General features: G+C 52.5%; 1 protein-coding gene across 1 annotated transcript; it reads right to left on the reverse strand.

Moving 5' to 3' along the window:
• Positions 1-217: 217 nt before the first annotated feature.
• Zdhhc7 (zinc finger DHHC-type containing 7) lies at positions 218-18,287 on the reverse strand. Its single transcript, XM_028753778.1, has 8 exons — positions 17,921-18,287; positions 9,127-9,211; positions 6,562-6,892; positions 5,377-5,501; positions 4,021-4,117; positions 3,530-3,611; positions 2,355-2,485; positions 218-1,818 (listed from the first exon to the last, which is right to left on the reverse strand). The coding sequence occupies exons 3-8, from the start codon at positions 6,874-6,876 to the stop codon at positions 1,642-1,644; spliced, it is 927 nt and encodes a 308-aa protein (XP_028609611.1). The 5' UTR covers positions 6,877-6,892; positions 9,127-9,211; positions 17,921-18,287; the 3' UTR covers positions 218-1,641.
• Between the last annotated feature and the right edge of the window lie 1,508 nt (positions 18,288-19,795).

The raw sequence follows: 19,795 nt of genomic DNA on the forward strand, positions 1-19,795 counted from the left end.
AGCCCTCAGCAGTGCCTGTGCTCAGTGTCAGTTTTATTTTAAAGTACATTTAAAAATTCCCCAAAATTAATTAAGAGAAAGTTAAGGGGTCTTAGGGTAAAATCCTAGTGAGGCAACAACTACCCAGGTGACACTAGACCCAGATCCCTTCATAGGCACACAGCAGGTCCTGGAAAAGCAAGGCAGGTCACCCAGGAAGAAGAGGGCTGCAGGAGGGTGACAACTGTGGACGGGTTACTTTATTTCATATAAAATCACACTGAGGAATGAAAAGTCAAGTATACTCAGGTTGGATTCACCGCCACAGACGCCACACTGGAGGGTGAGACCGCCAGAGCCTCCATGCCCAGACACATGTGCAAAGGGACGCAGAGACAATCAGAGGCCATGATGTGGCCCCATGGTTTGCTCACTGCGTGAGGGCTAGGCTCAGGTCCCTGGGGCTCACCTCAGTAGCATAGGAGCCCAGATGAGGGCAGGGCACAAGCGACTGACACCGAAAGAACAGTCATGGTGTCCTGGGGACAGAAAGGCAGCTGGTCCCAGAAGGGAAACACTGGTGTCTGCATGGGAGGAGACTCTCAGGAAGTCCCCAGCCTCTGTCAGACTGCTCTCACCCAGAGCAAAGGAACAACCAGAGTTTAAGGCAAGTCCCCTGAGGGGAGCTGTTTGTGTACTGACAGAACTCTAAGCCCATACCAAGGCCCCACTGACTGCAGTGCCATGGGTAGAGGAACAGTCACCTGTCACCACTCTGACAGCTCAGGCTGTCACTAGGCTGTCTGACCCTGCAGCACCTGCCCACAGGGGCCCAAGGTAGCTTGCTTCTCCGGCTGGGCTCCCCACGGCCCGCCCCACAGCGCTGGGCCTCAGCATGGGGCTAGCATTCCCTTGTTGAGAGACTGCTGCAGTTGCTAGTTTGACTGGAACAACAAAACCTCAGCTCCACGCCCTCAAACACTAAAGTTTCAGTGAAATAAAAGCAAGAGGCCGGGCCCATGCGCAGGCATGCCTGTTCTTTGGATCTGGACACTGTAGGATACATTCATAGTAGGCCAGCAAGGGCCAGCAGTGCGTCCCACTTCCCTGAAACACTGGAGTCTGAAAGACAGCTTGTCTACCACATACGTGCCTGAACAACACTGCTGACTCTGACACATGCTCACACACACACACCACACAGACACACACAGATGAGCACACACAGACTTGCTGGAAGGGTCAAAGGATGGCCGTTCTGGGACAGCAGGGAGTGTTCTGGAAGCCGCTTTCAGTGCTCAGTGCTAGGTGTCGGAGCCCTCCAGAGTCTCTGTGGAAACCCCTTCCAGTCAGGGGGTGCTGGGGATGGGCCAGCAGGACTCCCAGCAGCTGCTGTGCTGGCTTTCTTCATGACTGAGAAGCAACTCCACCCGTGGGTGCTCACGGCCCCCATGACATCCCAAGGGTCACAATGGTGAGAGGATGGCCTCCCGGGACTGCATGCTTCTCCTGGCAGTACACACAAGAAGTGACAAGTGCCTGTGGCCCAAGGTCCATGAGGCTGCTCATGGTCCGTCAGCTGCCAGCTCCATCGGCCCACAAGGCTGCCATGCTTGCAGGCCACCGAGCATGGATGTCTGCAGACATTCCTGCCCTGAAGGCTCATACTGAGAACTCCGGGCCTCCTTTGCGGGTCCTCATCTGTAACCGCCTGAATCGGAAGCCAACAAAGGGGTTCATCCAGAGGATGGAGGGGGGGCCCCCGAAGACAGACTTCATCCCTTCCCACCGCAGCCTTCGCTCCCACGTGGGCTTCTCACTCTTCAGCCTCTCGATCTCCTGGGAGCGGAAGACAGAGCAGCAGTGAGAAGAGACCCACAGACAGCACACGGCTGCACAGTGTGCTACACATGGCACAGACAGCACACAGTGTGCTGCACACAGCGGGCGCGCTACAAGCCTCCAGAGTCTGTGTGGAGCTGGGCGCTCCTCCCTGTCTCTCACACGGCCAAGCTGCAGCCGTCTACATGGATCGGCCTCAAAGCCAACCTGGCTGTGGCTCTTGTGGCACCGTGGCCTCTGGATGGGACCAACATTCTGCTTCAGTTCCTACTCGATCTGTATTTAGGCAGCACCTTCTCTAGGCCTGCAAGAATAGGAGGCCCTTCCTGGTTCTGAAACCCGCTAAGTTCTGACCAGGAGCCCGCCTAGTTTTACCAACTTAAACCAATCCTGGGCCCAGACACTATGCTCCCCCAGTGGAGAGAGCAGCAAACACAGGCCTGTGGGCCCAAGGTTGGAGAAGCCACATGTATATGTGGACTGCTGCTGACAGTGCCCAACTCCGCCCCCTGCAGACGCAGGACAAGACTCACCGTTTCGTCATTGCATATTGAGTGGATCTGGGTGCCAAACATGACTGCAGTGAAGGTGAAGAACAGCAGACCCTCAAGGCACAGGAAGACCAACAGGATTACAGTTATGGGAGGAGAGAAGTCGCTGCACTCTGCAGATGAGAGGGAGGGGCTCAGTATACAGCCACCTCACTCTACAGGGCCTGCACATCAGTGTACAGCTGCCCTACTCTACAGGGGCCCTGTGCACATGTCCTAGAAGGAGTCTGCGCTCCTGCACAAGGCCCACTGGCGCTAAGAAGTTGGCACACGGCCCTGCCTGGCACACAGCCCCACCACCATCCTTGGCAGCCGGCAATCTCACCTACCCTGAAGTGTCTCACTGCACTGGGGACTATATACCCAGGGCTTTACAATGGCAGCAAACACCGACTTTCTCCCACTGTGTAGCCTAGCCCTCTTTTTACTTTGATAGGGTCTCACTAAGTTACCTGGCTAGCTTTGAACTTGTGACCCTTCTGCTTCAGCCACCTGAGCAGCTGTGCATGGGTTCCCTGACGTATGCAACTGTCCTGAAAGGACCCTCCTGTGTCTACACTGTATGGCTCCATGGGAAACCTACACTAGAGACACTGTCACACAAGTCCAGCCCCTCTTGCCTCTCTGTAGCTACCAACAAATGCCTGTCCAGACTACACCTGTCTGGATACCCCATCAGGCCACACCAAGGCAGCTGTGAACAGGGATCAGCTAAGCTAGCCAGAAAGCAAGCACAAGGCGGGTGGCAACAGTGGCAACCCTGCCCGCCTCTAGTGTCAAAAGTCTGCAAGTAGCTGAAGTGATTTATCACACATTAGCCATGCACTGAGTGAGGCGTCAGCCAATGATGGCAGGGATGAAGCTGACATTCTGGTCTTAAGAAATATTAACTCTATTGGCACGGTGGCTTATACCTGTTACCCCAACACTTAGGAAGTTGAGGGAGAAGAATCATCTCCAAGTTCAAGGCCAAACTGGATACAAAGTGAGACCCTATTTCAAAAACCCCCCAAAACCCAAAAACCAAGCAAGCCAACCTCGAGTGATTAGAGTGAGGCCTCCCTCCCTCCCTCCCTCCCTCCCATCCAGGAGCCCAGCTCTCCCTTGGGGCCTTCCCCACACTGCAGCACTTTCAGGAATGACACAGTCTTAGTTACCTGTCCACTGCCCTCGGACGCAGGAGATGAACTGAAGCCCACAGAGAATCAGAGCATGGACTGAAGACAGAGCTATGTACATCTAGAAGGAAGGAGACGGGTTAGCCGTTTCCAACAAGCTATTATCCTATAAGCAGAGGCTAGCCATGCTTACTCCCCCAACCCCAGGGGAAGGCTGGCAGGGAGGAGTAAATAGCAGGCAGCGCCAGTGGCCCAGACCACAGTGGAGAGAGCCCGACAGCCGCATGGGCAAAATAAGCAGACGGGAAGTGAGCTCTGTGCCTGAGGGAGGCCCTGTGTATGACAACGGTGACAGATGGACAGGCAAACCTACAGCCCACAGGTGATGTAATACAAGTGGTAGTCACCCTGGAGTGTGCTCTGCATGTGCCACACAGGCATTAGCTGTGGCTAAACACCACCCTCAACTCCAGCCCACTCAGTTCTCAGAACCTCCAGTCCAATGCAGTCTCCAGAAAACGTGCACTCACGGTGAAGAGCACGAAGAACCTCTGATTCTTCTCTCCCACGCAGTTGTTCACCCACGGGCAGTGATGGTCCATCTTTCGAATGCATCTCTTGCAAATACTGCAACAGGGAGTACACTTTTTAATACCTTGTGTTCTGGGGACACCAGTGACACCAAACGAAATCCAAGGTGGGACAGGTTGGAGGACATCTCTGCACAGCACTTCTGACAAGTCTCTATGTAGCCTGGGCTGGCATCAAACTCATGGCAATTCTCCTGCCTCGGCCTCCTCAGTGCTAGGACTACAAGCATGCATTGTACCTTTTCCTACCTGTTCTTTCTGTTCTTGCCTAACCTCCCTGTGTTTTGAAACAGTTTCCATCACTGACAGTATCCAGTGAGAACTCGGCCCCGCCAGACTCCATAATTATACCTAGGTTTGCTTTGCATGTCCCCCATGCACCTGCCAACCCGAAGATCCCAGGCCACTCCTAGCTCATCTCCAGTGGATGTGAGTAGGTCCCTGCCACAGCAGCTCTCTGTTCACAAACACTGCAGTGACTCTGCCACTTGCAGAGCTGTGAGGTGACCACTCAAAGGATCTGTGCCACAGCCAGTCGCTCTCCGCTGCCACCCCCAGCCCAATGCCACTGTTCCATCTCTACGCCACCTCGGGCCTAGCTGGGAAGATAGACTTCCCACACTTTCTCCGCAGCCACAGGTGACAAAGCCTCCTGTGTTGGTTTTCCTCCCTGTAGACCCTTGAATGGTCCTGCACATCTTCTTTTACTCCTCCTGGAAAGTTCAACCCATCAGGAGGAAGATAACTTCCAGGGGAGGTCACACTCCATCTCTGTGTACACACAAGGACTCAGTCCAAGGACAGGGAAGCCCAAGAGATTTCCAGGAATGGACAAGTATCCCAGGTCACCCACACCTAACATCAGCACTCCAAGAACAGCAGACTGTCCAGAATCCACCCTGGCACAGCAGGGAAATGAGAGACTGCAGCAAAGGCTAGTGGAGGCCCAGGGGAGGCTGACATTCCAAAGGCGCCTGTGTGGGTGGGGGATGGCCCGTTGCTCCTCCTTCTCACTAACCAGCATCAGTCAGAAAGCACGCCTACAGGAGGCTGCATTTGGTCGGCAGATCCTGCCACACACAGGGGCAGCAGGCATAAAGAGGCTTGCTTGATTCTCCGGCTACAAATTCAGGGCCAGGCCAGGAAAACAAGCGACACCTTGTTGCTTCCTCTGACTGTTGTCCAGCTCATCTCCTGCACTGTTTGAAAACTCCCATGGGACTATAGGGACCATCTGGGCTCTGCTGAGGGCAGCCGCCATACCTGCAGTGGTGGGCGCGCTCCGGCTTGACATACCTGCAGTGGTGGGCGCGCTCCGGCTTGATGCAGCAGCACTTGGGACACTTGTAGATCACCTCACCCGGCTTCAGCTGCAAGCTCTCCATGTACTCCTTCGTGGCGTTGCCTTTGGGGACAGCTCCCTGTGCACACAGTTTGAGTTCAGGTTGGGTAAAAGGGAGGCAGGAAACAAAACAAGGCTTGACCCCTAATTCTAACAGTCTAGAGGCAGTAGGCCAGCCTGATCTATCAAGTGAGTTCCAGGCTAGCCAGGGTTACAGTGGACTACCGTCTTAACTCCCCCACCCACAACTAGACATCTATAAAATATGCCCATAATCCCAGCACTGGGGAGGCAGATGCAGGAGGATGGCCGAGTTTGAGGCTATCCTGGGCTACACAGTGAGAATCTGTTTCAGGAAAACAACAGGCTCCTGAAAACCTATGTGTACTGAGTTTGAGGAAGGGAGTTAGTATGGTCAGAGGCCCCACAGGCAACCCAGGTCACTGGCAGACAGTGTACCACAGGATGAGATCTACGGCTCTGGTCCCTTTTGTAGGCTAGCCAAGGCCACTGTGAGTCAGGAGAGGAAGCAAAGGTTACACTGTGGATTCTAACTAAACAGGGAGGCAGCCTGAGGCAGGGCAGCCTTGCCTCCATCTTAGAAGGCAACATAAGTTTACAGCAGTGGTTTTCAACCTTCCTGATGCTGCGACCCTTACCTGGCAGACACAAGCACGGTATGCACAGACCAGGAATCCACACCAGGGTCCCAGTTAGTGCTGTAAAGAAGCTGACAACTTTCTTAGAATCAACACATGGCCTCATGTGCCTGCACTGGCTGCCTGGAGGGACTGCTCTCACGTGGTCTTCAGTTGCCCTTGGCAGGAGGAAGCCCTGGTCATTTCCCCTGGTTCTGGGGCTGCTACAAAGAGGGGTCTCAAATTTCTGAGAAACAGCTACCCCTGATCTGGAATCTCTAAGTTGACCTTTATTACATCAGGACCTGAAGAACTGAAGTACAGGTCTGTGCTACTCACAACCCAATGGGGATCTGCTCCAGAGAAGAGCCCAGCACACCGTCCACGCATGTGCGCATCTGTGCCTATGCTGTACTGTGTGTGTGTGTGTGTGTGTGTGTGTGTGTGTGCACTCCTTCACAGCATCAGGACATGAACGCTCTAACAGAGGCTGGTACCCACCGGGTCAGTGAGCATGGTCCTCAGGTGTGAGGACAGAGCGAGCACCGCCAAGCAGTTGAAGAGGACTCCGTTCACCACAGAGTACCAGAAGTCTTTGGAAGGCAGCAGCATGACGAAGGTCACCACGAAGTCTGCATAGACGACGAGAAGCCACGTCATGACAGCACAGACCATGCCACAGCCATCTCGGATGAACCACACCCTGTCTGCCATGTCAGCCTCGGAGGCCGAGGAGGACGCAGAGTCGTAATTGTCATTGTCAGTCAGGAGAGGATGGTGCTCGATGTCTCGGAGCCTGTGTCCCGACGGCTGCATGATTCCCTGACACACCCTGCAGAGGTGGCGAGAGCAGGTGAGGCTCCTGGGCAAAACCACGCATACACATCCACATTTTACATGAAGAGCCGCAAGTGTAGTTAGCTCAGACACCGAGCAGAAGAGAATATAAGTACCAAACTAGGCAAGGGCTCAGCCTCCGCTGTCCTCACCACTGCCCTGCTGTGCGGCCCAGTGAGTCCCCACACTGTGGTGTTTGTCTGTGCATGCAAAGTGTCACCTGCCACAAAGAGATGACCAAAGGCACGAGGTGTACAGAATCTAAGCCTGGCACAGCATAGAGGACCGTGCTGGACACTGCTGTCCCCAGTGACCTGACCTGTGGTGCTCTGGACAGGGTTCTTCACCTCCTCCACACAGGGAGAAGCATGTCAGAGAGCACTCTGTCCTCCTCTCTTAGAGGCTCACCAGGCTGAGCTCCCCCTGGCTCCCGCCCTCCCCCCAGGCTAACGCAGGTGTGTGACTGCTTCTGTGGAGAGTCTGGGACCATAGGCAGTTCTAGCGCATCATTTTAACCTTGTAAACTCTCCTCTGTCTATGCATCCCCATCCTTCCTGTGGCCTCTCACTGCCAAGAAGACATAGGTCGGAGAAACTAAAGAGCCAGGCTCTTTCGTAGAACTGCTCTGTCCACGGCGCCGGACCTGCCGGGCCTGCCAGGCCTGCCCTTTTCTCAGCATGTTTGCTAAGGGCGGAGACTCTCATGGCAGGCACAGGGAAGGAGGCAGAGTCGGGCCGTGTCTTGGCCTTGTTACATGGAGAGGAAACACTGTCAGGCAGCAGGGTGAACTGACCCTCCAGGTCACGGCATCACTTCCTTCTCCTTTGTTCTTTTGAGACAAGGTCTTCTGTAGCTCAGGCTGTCCTTAAACTCCTGACCCCCCAGTCCCTACCCACCAAGTGCTAGGAAGACAAGCACGTGCAGCCGGCCTTGTACCAAACCTGAAAACAGGCGACTGCAGCTGTCTGAGTGTGCCCCACCCCACGTCACTGTGTCACTGCATTAGTGCAATGGGAAAGGAGAGAGTGAGGAAAGCACTCCATACACAGAGAGCACACAACCAACTGGCTGGCAAATATGACACTGAGCTGCATAACCCACGGGAGCCATGTCCCCCGACAAATCCTAGTGTCTGCTGATCCACTCTTGACCATCGATTCTGGAGGAGCCCCGAGAACACTGGCATATTAGTCAGGGTTCTCTAGAGTCACAGAATGTATGCAATGTCTCTCTATATAAGGGGATTTATTGTAATGACTTACAGTCTGCCGTCCAACTAACCCAACAACAGGCAGATATGAATGGGAAGTCCAAGAATCTAGAAGTTGCTCAGTCCCATGAGGCCGGGTGTTTCAGCTGGTCTTCTGTATAAGCTGGAATCCTGAAGAAGTAGGTTCCAACAGATGTGCTGGCAGGTAAGTGCAAGCAGGCAGAAAAGCAGCCTTCCTTCTTCCATAGTCCTCATGCAGGCCTCCAACAGAAGGTGTGGCCCAGATTAAAGGTGTGCACCACACGCCTGGACCTAAACTGTTCTTTACTTGGAACTTGCTCAGTCCTAGGCAGGTCTTGAACTCAGAGATCTGCTTGTCTCTGTCTCCTGGGATTAAAGGCATGTATTGCCTGGGCCTCTGCCTTTCATGGCTACTATGCTTCATGGTCCGGGTCAAAAGCCAGGATCTTCCAGCCGCAAGATCTGGGTCCAGGTGTGCCCTCCAGTTCTGGATTGTAGTTCATTCCAGATACAGTCAGGTTGACAACTGGGAACAGCCATCACAACTGGTGTCTGTGAGGTGACAGAATCTTCCATGTCCATCAGGTTAGTGGGTTACCTGTTCCTGAGACTGTTCTCTGCACAGTAAAACTTGCTGTTCTCACTGTGGGGTATACCTGCACCTAAGACCGTACTCTGTTCTCGCTGAGAGTAAAGGACAGACTCCTGGGACATCACAGGATCTCCATCTACCCTGCTTCTTCTTCTTCTCTTACACTGATCCTGTGGTACTGGCCAAAGGCTAAGGAGTCAGTCAGGAGACTCCTCCCTGGGGCAAAGGCAAACAGATAGTGGAAAGGAAGGCCTCAGCCTGCAGCTGCCTCTGGACTTGAATCCACACACCTTACTTGTCGCACACCCCACAGCTGCAACGCAGTGAGCTGGACTGGTGGCTTGTGCGACAGTTCAAAGTCAGTCTGAGCTGGAGAGAGACCCCGGCATGCACTGGCCACACTCACCTTACAAGCTGCCTCTAAGCATCATGGGAGCACTTGTGCCTCTTTTTCAGGACTGTAAGCCACATGCTGTCCTGTGTGATGTGGCCTGCAAGACAAGAAACCCGATGACCGGTTACTTGCTGTGTGACAGGGCAGCACATGGCACGGAGGCTAGAGGTCCCCGGACGCCACACATACAACCTATAGCAGCACTGTGGCGCTGCACTTGCGACTGTCCACAACAACGAAATCACTAGGCTTCAGAGTTCTTGTCACTAGCAAATAATCAACCCTGGAAACAAAATTCTTGATTTTATTATTTATGTTTTTGAGATAACTCATGGGCTCAAACTATGAAACCATAACAGCTAGGACCAGGGCACACTACAACAGCCAACCATGGCTGAGTGACATGGACACATGAACTTATCAAAGCAAAGTTCACTAAGTAGCCACTGTGGTGATACCTGGCTGCATCCCCAGTACTCAGGAGGCCAAGACAGGAGGACTGCCTCAAGTTTGAGGTCAGCTTAGGCTAAACAGTGAGACTATGCCTGAAGGAAACTCATTAAGTTGTTTTATTAAGCATGTGTTTGCCTGTGCCTCTGTGAAGTGTCCATGAGAAAGGGAGAGGGCTGGCGTGCCGGTTGCAGGGACTGGGGCGGAGCTGGGGGGAAAAGCCTCAGAGGACATGCATCCTATCAGCGCATCCGAGCTAAGGCCACCTCCCATCTATGTGACCGTGAATCCCACCTCTGTGTCATGTGCACAGAAGCAGCAGGAACTCAAGAATCAGTATCTTTTGGTGATGGGTTCCACTAAGGACCAGAGATGTGACATCTAACCCTGTAATCCCCCGAGGTCTGCCTGGGACCCTGGCCTCACACTGAGCTGATCGCAGGGGTGCTGTAGTCACATTAAACCAGTGCCCTACATACAGAAACAAAGCAGACCTCTGTCACAGACAGACGCACCTCATCACCTGGGGCTGGGCATCCAAGTGCTAGCCTCTTTACAAAAGCCCAGAGATGGAAGGCTCAAGACCAGAGCTTCCTCTGCAAGGTTCTCAAACAATGTGCTGACTAACTGAGCAAAGGGGTCAGGGAGAGATCGTGACAGTTCCTCTGGCTGGGAACCAGTGTGATCAGGAAAGATGACTGGCCGCATGGCAGCCCACAGACAAGAAGTGGGAAGGGCACAACACTCTCGAGGAGCTGTGAGGGAGGACAGGCCTGGGTCCCACTGAGCAGTCCTCGAGTGCCCTGCTCAGGCACCAAAACTCAGGTAGAGGACGGGTGGCTCTGAAGAGGCAGCAAACAAACAGTACTTGACAACAAGACGGGGTGGGTTGGCAGGGGAAGACCACCACCCAGGAGAGTCTATTGGCTCCTCTCACCCAAACAAGCAGAACGAGTGGGGCCTGGGGACCACCGTGCAGTCACGGGAGCGAGGACCTGCTGGCTGCTGGGGAGTGAAGACTGGGTCACTGACTCTATTAGTCAAGTTCTCTAGAGTCACAGAACTTATGGTCGTCTCTATGTAGAAAGGGAATGTGTGGATGACTTACAGTCTGTAGTCAACTCCCCAACAATGGTCAGCAGCAGCTGTGAACGGAAGTCCAAGGATCTAGCAGTTGCTCAGTCCCACAAGGCAAGCAGGCAGAGAAGAGTGAATCTTCCTTCTTCTAGTGTCCTTATGTAGGTCTCCAGCAGAACGTATGGCCCAGATTAAAGGTGTGTATCAACACGCCTGGATCTGGGACTTGCCTTAGTCTCCTGAGATTAAAGGCGTGTACTACCTTTCGTGGGCTTAAGCTTTTCATAACCACTATGCCTCAAGATCAGGATCACAAGTGAGCCTTCCAATTCTGGATTGTAGCTCATTCCAGATATAGGCAAATCAACAACCAGGAATAGCTACCACACTGACCATGGGGTGTCTGCAGGGCAAACCCAAAAGCTACCCAGTAGCTAACCACTGCTGTGACTTAGAGTAAGGGCCACAGCACAGCAGCTCGGGGAGAAAGGAGATAGGTAAGCGCACCACAGACTCTGGAGAACTGGGAATGTGAACATTCCAGAAAAGAAGCAGGGTGGGGAAGGAACCAGGAGGGCTGAAACAATGGGCCACCACAGACAAAGCTCACGGGGCCACCAGGGACCTTGTCCTGGCACTTTCAGTACACTGCTAAGATCCTGGACCACTGACTGCTAAGAAAGTTACAGCTCTTTTCCAGGGCCTCATGAATGCTAGGCAAGAAAAAGCAACTCTTCATAGAGGGAGAAAAGGAAGCTTTGATTTTTAGTCTCCCCAGGGTCCCCTCCTTCCATACCAGCAGGAGCACAGAAGACACTCTTGATCTCCCTACCTTACAGAAGAGCATCTCCATGCCCACCACGCCCACAGCACCTTGCTATGACCATGCCACATTTCGCCCAAAAAGAACAGATGCCGAGTAAGCCGACTAAGCCACTGGACTGAGCGTGAGAGAAGGCGTGTCCCAGAGGCCCTGATCTTTTGTCCTTGCTTTGAATTTGTCTTAAGGCCATCAGAGTGGTGCAGGCTCACAACAGTCCTACTTCTGAAGGAAGAAAGCCCACATGTGCAGGCTCAAGGAACAAAACCACAAAGGAGAGAGAGGCTAAGGAAAAAGGCAACTGTTAGAGGGTGGAAGTCTTGCCTCACCCTGAGGAAACCTCACATCCACACTCCCAAGTGATCCAAGGCAGAAGTCCCACAAACCCCTGCACAGAGCGTGCACAGCGCGGGTCCTCAATGCTGCCCGGCAGAAGTCACCAGGTACCCTCCAAAAGGTGAGTGAAAAACTGTCTCTGTCTCCGTGCTGCAGCTTGGAAATGATGCATTCCTGGAGATTCCCGAGAACAGTGTTAAGTGTGCAGAGTGAAAAGGCTCCACACTGAACCACCGTCACAAACTGAGCAAAGCAGAAAGCCCAGCTAACTAAACATCAGTGGTTGCATAGGCTGGAGGGTGGGTAGTGTGACAGTCCTCCCACAGATTGGGATGGATGGTGGTGTGTAGCCACAGGATGCTGGGGACTTGCTAAAATGTACGTTGGAGGTGACAGTGGGTGCCTTAGTCCCAGCACCCGGGAACAGAGAGAGGATTACTCCAAGTTCAAAACCAATCTGTCTACACTGTAAGTTTCAGGTCTCACAGAACTGGCTGCAAAGAGACCCCTTCTCAAGTAAGCAAACCCCAATACAACAGCCTTTGGACACCTGAAGAAGGGTCTGAAGAGATGTAGGGTGATGGAGACTAAAGCAGCCCGCTCTCAGAGAGGCAGGCTGGGCGGCCAAGTACAGTGAAGTTCAGGGACAGCTGTGGAGCCCAGGAAGAGAAAGCAGAATGCAGAGACGCTACCACGCTCAGAAAGCACCGAAAAGGGCTGGCCTCTCTGTCCAAAGGCCCTGTCAGGGCTCATGAAGGAGGTGCCAGGCTAGCAAAGAGCTAGTGACAGAAATGTAGGTGCTAAAGGCAAGACTTAGCCTGGAGTTGCAAAACAGAGTCCAGGAGGGAGAGGCAAGGGCTTAAAACCTGGACTGCTGAGAACTTGGAGTTGTCCAGGTCCTGAGGAAACCTAGCAGCAGATTCAGAGTGAGGGAAGATACAGGACTCCTTAAGATGAGGTGGAAATTCTGGGCATTCAGAGGGGACATCTTCAGGGGAGCAGACTTCTCCTTGTGGTCACGTAAACCTGTGCCCCCCAACAGGCTTCCTGGGCATGTCACCAGCCAAGTGAGAAGGGCACCTGAGTCAGGGCGGGGACAACTTCAAAGGGAGACAACCCTCAATGTGTGACCTAGAACAGTGCTCATGGCAAATACTTCCAAAGTGAGCAGTCATCAGTGTGGGGCTGGCCTCCCACACCGTGCTGATGACCAGTGTGGGGCTGGCCTCCCACACCGTGCTGATGACCAGTGTGGGGCTGGCCTCCCACACCGTGCTAATGACCTCTGCACACACATCTATTATTCTCTCCTCTAAGTCTAAAAGCTACTAACCTTGAAGAAAATACAGACACATCCAACCTAAGTTGAGTGGCAACACATTTGCAAGGGCTATACACTGCAAGCAGTAAGTAGCTGGGTTTAACCTTTCTAGAAGTGTCTTTTAAATACTTAATCACAATAAAACAGCAGTAGGAACACCAGGTCACAAAGGTCGAAGGTGGAGAACACAGGCACAGAAGCAGGAGGTTAGGAAGGGAGTCACCTCAGGGGTGGGGCGCACCACTGGGAGGAGAGTCACCTCAGGGGTGGGGCACATGACTGGGAGGAGAGTCACCTCGGGGGTGGGGCACACAACTGGGAAAAGAGTCACCTGGGGGGGGTGGAACATACCACTGGGCTCTCCCCTCAGCAGCCACACCCACATACAGGTCTCCAGTCCAGGAGCACCCAGGATGGGGCCTGACTTCTCTCCCTCTGTGTTCTCTCAAGTGACCTCCGGGATGTTGGGAAGAAAAACTCAACCTAGTAAATACCCATACTGGTGACATCACTGCCTGGTTAACTGGCTACTAGTGAATTCCACAGCTGGAAGATGGGAGCAGAACCCCTCTGTTAAATCTCACCCTCGCCATTTCAACGAGCAGCACACCACCTCCTAGTCACCAAGGTCACATGCTAAGAACTCAGCTTCGCCGGCCTCTGCCTGCAGCCCCGACGTCTAAGGTCTGACCTCCAGAACCATCCTACATCCGACCACATCTCTGCCCTGCCCATGCAGCTCCTGGGCCTGCACTCAGTCTCCTACAGACTCAGTGCCTCTGCTGACCTGAGCAGCCTGCCCCACTTACACACAGTACAGTCCTTAAGGGTTAGTCCCGTGGGCCTGTCAACCACCTGCATAGGAAGGTACCTCTCAGGAAAGCTGTCTGCCACAGACACTTCAGTAGCATAGCATGAAGCTTGCCTAAACATGAGGGTCAGCATGACGGGCTCTCTGGTCACTGTTATCCTGCATTTCCCTCCATAGTGCTCCCTTGGGCCGCTGCCCACTCTCACCCTCGAGAGGGACACACACTATGATGTGTCTCATCTGAATTCTTTCCCCAAGGATAACAAGGAGCCCAGAGCAAGATTCCAGTGTCAACAGTTACTGTTCAAAATCACAGCTCAGTTCCCCAAATCTACCGGGCCCAAATCCCTCAGTGCTGCGTTACTGACCTCTCCTCCAGGCTGGTCTAGGCTCAGTCCTTCCACCTCTCCCCATGAGGCGCTCATCTGGTAAGCTCCTCCTGGCTTCTGCTTCTTCCAATCAAAATTCACTTTCATTCTCTCTGCCTAGCACAAGTATTCATTCATGAGCTTTTAAGCACCCACTGTCTTCAGGACTGATTGGATATAGTATTTTTTAAGTGATCAGGTGCTGTGCCAATAAGACACAGTACACAGTCTGGATTTCATTCAACACGTAACAGAAGTCTACAGACTGTGTACAGAGATGGAACTCGGCAGTAAGCAGGGCTCAGAGCAGCAAGACAAGAAATGTTTGCAGACAGCAGCAAAAATGGAATGTGGAGACTGAAGAAGACAGATGAAGACCTACTGTGTTGCTCAGGCTAGCCTCAAACTCCTGGGCCCAAGCAATTCTCTGTCTCATCCAGGACTACAAACAAACTACCACAGTCTACCTACATCAGAACTTTTAGACAGAAGGGGACTGGAACTGACACAGCTCTCCCACTGTCTCAGTCAGGGTTTCCACTGCTGTGAACAGACACCATGACCAAAGCAGCTCTTATAAGGACAACATTTCATTGGGGCTGGCTTATAGGTTCAGAGGTTCAGTCCATTATCATCACGGCGGGAGCATGGCAGTGTCCAGGCAGGCATGGTGCAGGAGGAGCTGAGAGTTCTTCTTGTCAGAAGGCAAACAAGAGGAGACTGGCTCCTACATGACTAGGAGGAAGGTCTCAAAACCTAACCCACAGTGACACCCTTCCTTCAACGAAGCCACACCTACTCCAAGGCCACACCTCCTAATAGTGCCACTCCCTGGGCCAAGCATATTCAAATCACCACACTCACTGATCAATATGTCCTCCACAACTTAGAGGGGACAGTGACTAGTCGATGACAAAGCAAAGACGTCCATTTTCAAGCAGGAAGAGTTGAAGCCTAACAATGCTTGAGCTGGGCGGCTCTGTGTCTCGGTATCCATCTGCCCGGAAGGAAGGCCGCCTATTGCTCCACTAACCAATCCCGCCTCTGCGTCAGAGGAGGCTTGAGCTGGCAATACTCCACACACACTGTCAGACAGCAGTGTCAGGGAGCTGGGGTCCCAGGGGAGAATGGCAGAAGCTGGTATTTGAGACTCCCCTGGCTTCTGTTCTTCTCCCCTGACCAAGTTTAATTTGCAGCCTTTTTCTATAATAAACCAACTAAGTGCCATCCCTTTCAGTGAGCTCTGAGTCCTTCCTGTGAACCATGCCTGAGCTGGTGGCTTTGGAAAACCCCACCCCAACATGCAGTGTCTGCAGTGAACACGTTCCTCCTAAACACTGTACCTCAGCAAGGCTCACGGAGGACTTTGACTCTCAGCTGATATAACTGAAGTGTGCCATAGCAAGGGGTCAGTTCACCTGCCTGGGAGCTCAGTTTAGGGAACAAGAACTTGAATGATAGTTTTGATTTTATGCATTCTGTTCTGTCCTTGTGCTTAAAGCATTCTTTGAAAAGTGTATACAGGCTGGAGAGATGGCTCAGTGGTTACGAACACATGGCATTTTCCCAGAGGACCTGAATTCAGTTCCCAGCTCACAACCACCTGTGGCTCCAGGTCCATGGATTCCAATGCTCTCTTCTGGCCCACATGGGGCAGGTATGTACACAAACACACTAATTTATAAATTAATTAATCAACTAATTAATTCTTTCTTAAAGCATGCTACCAGAGGTTTTTTGTTTGTTTGTTTTTGCTTGTTTTCCAAGACAGGGTTTCTCTACTATGTAGCCCTGGCTGTCCTAGAACTCACTCTGTAGACCAGGCTGACCGTGAACTCAGAAATCTGCCTGCCTCTGTCTCCCAAGTTCTGGAATTAAAGGTGTGGGCCATCACCAGCCATCACATCTGTTGCTGTTATGATCAAAACATTACTTTTAAGAACTATCCCTCAAAAGCTGCCTTAAGTAAGTCATTACATACCACTGCTCTGCAGGTATTGACGCTAGGAAGTTCTGGAGTGACACAAAACCACTTCCAAAGCACTCAGACAGCACTTTTTTAGGGACTGATTTCCAGTCTCCTTTCCGTGGGTGAATATCGACCATACTTTCTTAGATCACTGACACTCAAGTGAGAAAGTAGTAATTCCAATAAGAATACAAAATCCTGCCTGTACTTTTGACTAGTCCAAACAGTCACTTCAATATAGTTTGGAACAGAGAAGGTCATCCCATTAACATGGATACTTTTCCATGGTGCTTTGCTTTGCTGGAGGTAGGTCCAAACTTTCAATCCTCTCACCTCTAACTCTCGGATGCTGGGGCTACACCTGCCTACTCTTCCATCTTGAAAAGGGCTTTAAGGCATGCTGATTAGCAAGGCTACGGAGTTCTAATTTGGTTGTTTGTTTTGAGACAGGGTTTCTCTGTGTAGCCCTGGCTGTGCTGGAACTCACTACATAGACTAGGCTGGCCTCGAACTCTGAAGAGGTCCACCTGCCTCTGTCTCCCACCGCACCCACTACATCCAGCTTAGAGTTTTAATTTTTTAATATATCAACCAACCAAGCCCAGACACTCAAGAGTCAAGTGTTGTTGATCAAATTCTGAGTGAAATCACCTCTTCATTTTCCTCCACGCTCTCAACCCAGAAACCAGTGTGCCTTACCAGTAACTCCACGAAATACACAACCCAGTTTCAACACCTCCAGCCTATCTATTTTGTGCAACGTTCAAAAACTGAAATTTAGTTAATACTCCCATTAGCCCATTTTGTAAAATATCTCCAAGAACCTTTTTCTTTAACCAATTCTGCAGGGGCAAGTGTCACAAGGTATCTTTTTTTTTTTTCTTCCCCTAAATGTAGCTTTAGGTAAATGAAAGTTATCAACAACTTTGGAAAGATCATTGGAAAGCTCAGAGTCGTGTGATGGGCAGATTTAGGGAGAAATATAAATGATCTCTCATCCAAGCCGGTAAAATAAACACAAGCGTACCCACTCACTAAGGGGATTGCAAAGCAGACTGTTGCTTGGATTTCAGCACCACACACAAACGGTGAAAGCCGCTGTAGAGCAGACAGCTGCAACTCTGATTACTCCGATTTAATTGCCACAATAAACTGACTGTTCACGGGCTAATAAAATGTGCCTATTTAATAGCTAGAGGGGACTTAGTTCTAGAAATGATGACAGTTCAAAAGAGTTGAACCTTATTGCCCTGAAAGCTGAACTGCTTATCCCAGATGTTCTTCCGTGTAATTACCCTCCTAAAAACACGGCCGGGGGCAGGAGGGAAGAGAAGGAAGACCAGCAAAGAATAGAAGAGTCCCGTTAAAGAGAGACAACAGAGGATCGGAGAAGACAGACCTACGACAAGGCATGACCACAAAAACTTCACAGCTCACAGACGACCGGGTGACGGCACTTTATGACAGCGACCCTGACATGAGCCACAGAAAAGGCTTGGCTCCGGAGCGGGCTGTCCAGTCCAAGGTCAGTCAAAAGGCTGCAGGTGCAAATGGGGCCCGATTCTGGAGAAGACAGGAGACCCCCGAGGGGCCTGGAGCGCGGAGGCCGCGGAGAGCCGCCTGGGGTCGCGGCCGCCGCTCTCACTGCACTCACCCGAGGCCCGGGCGGGGTCGCCCAGCGCTGAGGCTCCTCGCGGCCGGCGGCTGCAACGGCGCGGGCGGCGACGCATCATGCGGCAGCGCTCATGGCCGGGCCGGGTGGACCCGGATCCGCTCGGTTCCGCTCGGCTCGCTCCGGTCGGGCCGGTGTGCGGGAAGCAGCAGCCACGCAGAAGGGAGAGCCCGACGCCAAGACTGAACAGCCGAGCGGAACGACCCCGGAACTGGACCCGGCGAGGTCAAGACGCTGCGCCTGCGCCCTTCCGGCCGCACCGCCCGGGGCTTCCGGGAGGAGGCTTGGGAGGAGGCTAGCGCGATCTCGTCCAACACCGAGCTTCCAAAAACTCGGCGGTTCTTGGAGAAGCGGTGGAAGCGTTTACGGCAAGACTACTAAACGGAGATTCCCTAAGAAGGGTGGCCCGGAAGAGAAACTCGGCGCCTACGGGGCGCGGCGAGGGCCACGCCGCGTACCCATGTGAACTCACCCGATAATGCCTCCCGCCGCACCATAGATGAAGTTAGCGGAGACTAGCCTGTGCCAGGTAGAGGAGGGAGAACTACGGAGATGGAGGATGGAGGCGCGGGGGTGGAAGCAACTGAGCCAGAGGGCGTTTGGGAGCTCGAGGAAGGACCCTGGACTGTTGTTGGGGCGCCTGGGTCCAGACCTGCATAGCTTCACGCCCAGGTCGCTGCAGCGTCGCTGCGACCCCTTCCTGATGACTGGCCTGAGTTTTGCAGAGGTAGAAACGTGTGTTCTATGCACCTACCCCATCCCCTGCCTGTTGGGTCCCCGAACAGACTTAGCACAATTTGTTGCACCATTTATCCAGGACAGGGATGTGCTGTAAGATTAAAAGGGACTATGATGACAGCTCCGGGATCTAGCCCATTGGGGTCTGCACGCCGCTTCGCTGGGTTTCCCATCCCCTCGTCCAGAAACTGCTATTCGAGCCAGACTTTTGGAAGTAAGGGTGCATTAAATTAACTTTTCCAAAATTACAGCTTTTAAGCTAGGCGTGGAGGCGCACGTCTAAGTCCCAGCACTCCGGAGAGGCTGAGGCAGGATGATTCTGAGTTTGAGACCACTCTAGACTACACAGTAAAGCCATCTTGGGGGGAGAAAAGCGCATCTTTTGGATTAAAAATTTATGGTTACATCTTTTTTATTTTATTTTTCTATCTGTGGGTGTTTTGCCCGCGTGTTTCTCTGTGTACCACATACATGCAGTGCTTGAGGAGGCCAGTGGAGGGCATTTAGATACCCTGGAACCGACATTAGCAGTTTTGAGTTCCCGTATGGGTGCTAAAGAATGAAACCTAGATCTTCTGGAAGGGCCACCAGCCCTCTTAACAGACTAGTGAGTTCTCCAGCCCCCTGTGGATATATCTTGTGCATTTATATGCTCACTATAGTACCAACCTTTCAGTCACCTCTTGTTTGGCCTGCCCTGGCTAGCTATCTCCTCAGGATTGAAAGGGGGGGCTCAGGACACTCACAAGACCTAGGAGGCCTGGATCATGTAAGGAATGCACTGTTGCTGGTTAGAGGAGACTTTGTGGAGCCTTGCAGGCCGTGTCATGAACTGCAGTGAGGTTCTAACTCCAGTGAGCATGTCTTCCCACGCTAGGGTGGACTTCTCAGTGTTGGCACTGCCTCAGTTACCCATTCACCTCATAATAGCCATGCACTTGTCGGTAACCGATGAACTCAGCAGTTCCCTGAGGTAGACCTGACTGGAACTGAGGGAGAATAGAAAGACAGGGACATCAGGGCACGTGGGAACAGAAAAAAGGCCCTCACCCTGGGATCTAGCTGACCTTTCGTGCTGGCTGAGGGTCAAGAAACCCAGCAAGATTGATAAAGCCAGTA

The sequence above is a fragment of the Grammomys surdaster genome, unplaced genomic scaffold (genome assembly GCF_004785775.1).
Source record: "Grammomys surdaster isolate TR1022 unplaced genomic scaffold, NIH_TR_1.0 128, whole genome shotgun sequence".
NCBI lineage: Eukaryota > Metazoa > Chordata > Mammalia > Rodentia > Muridae > Grammomys > Grammomys surdaster.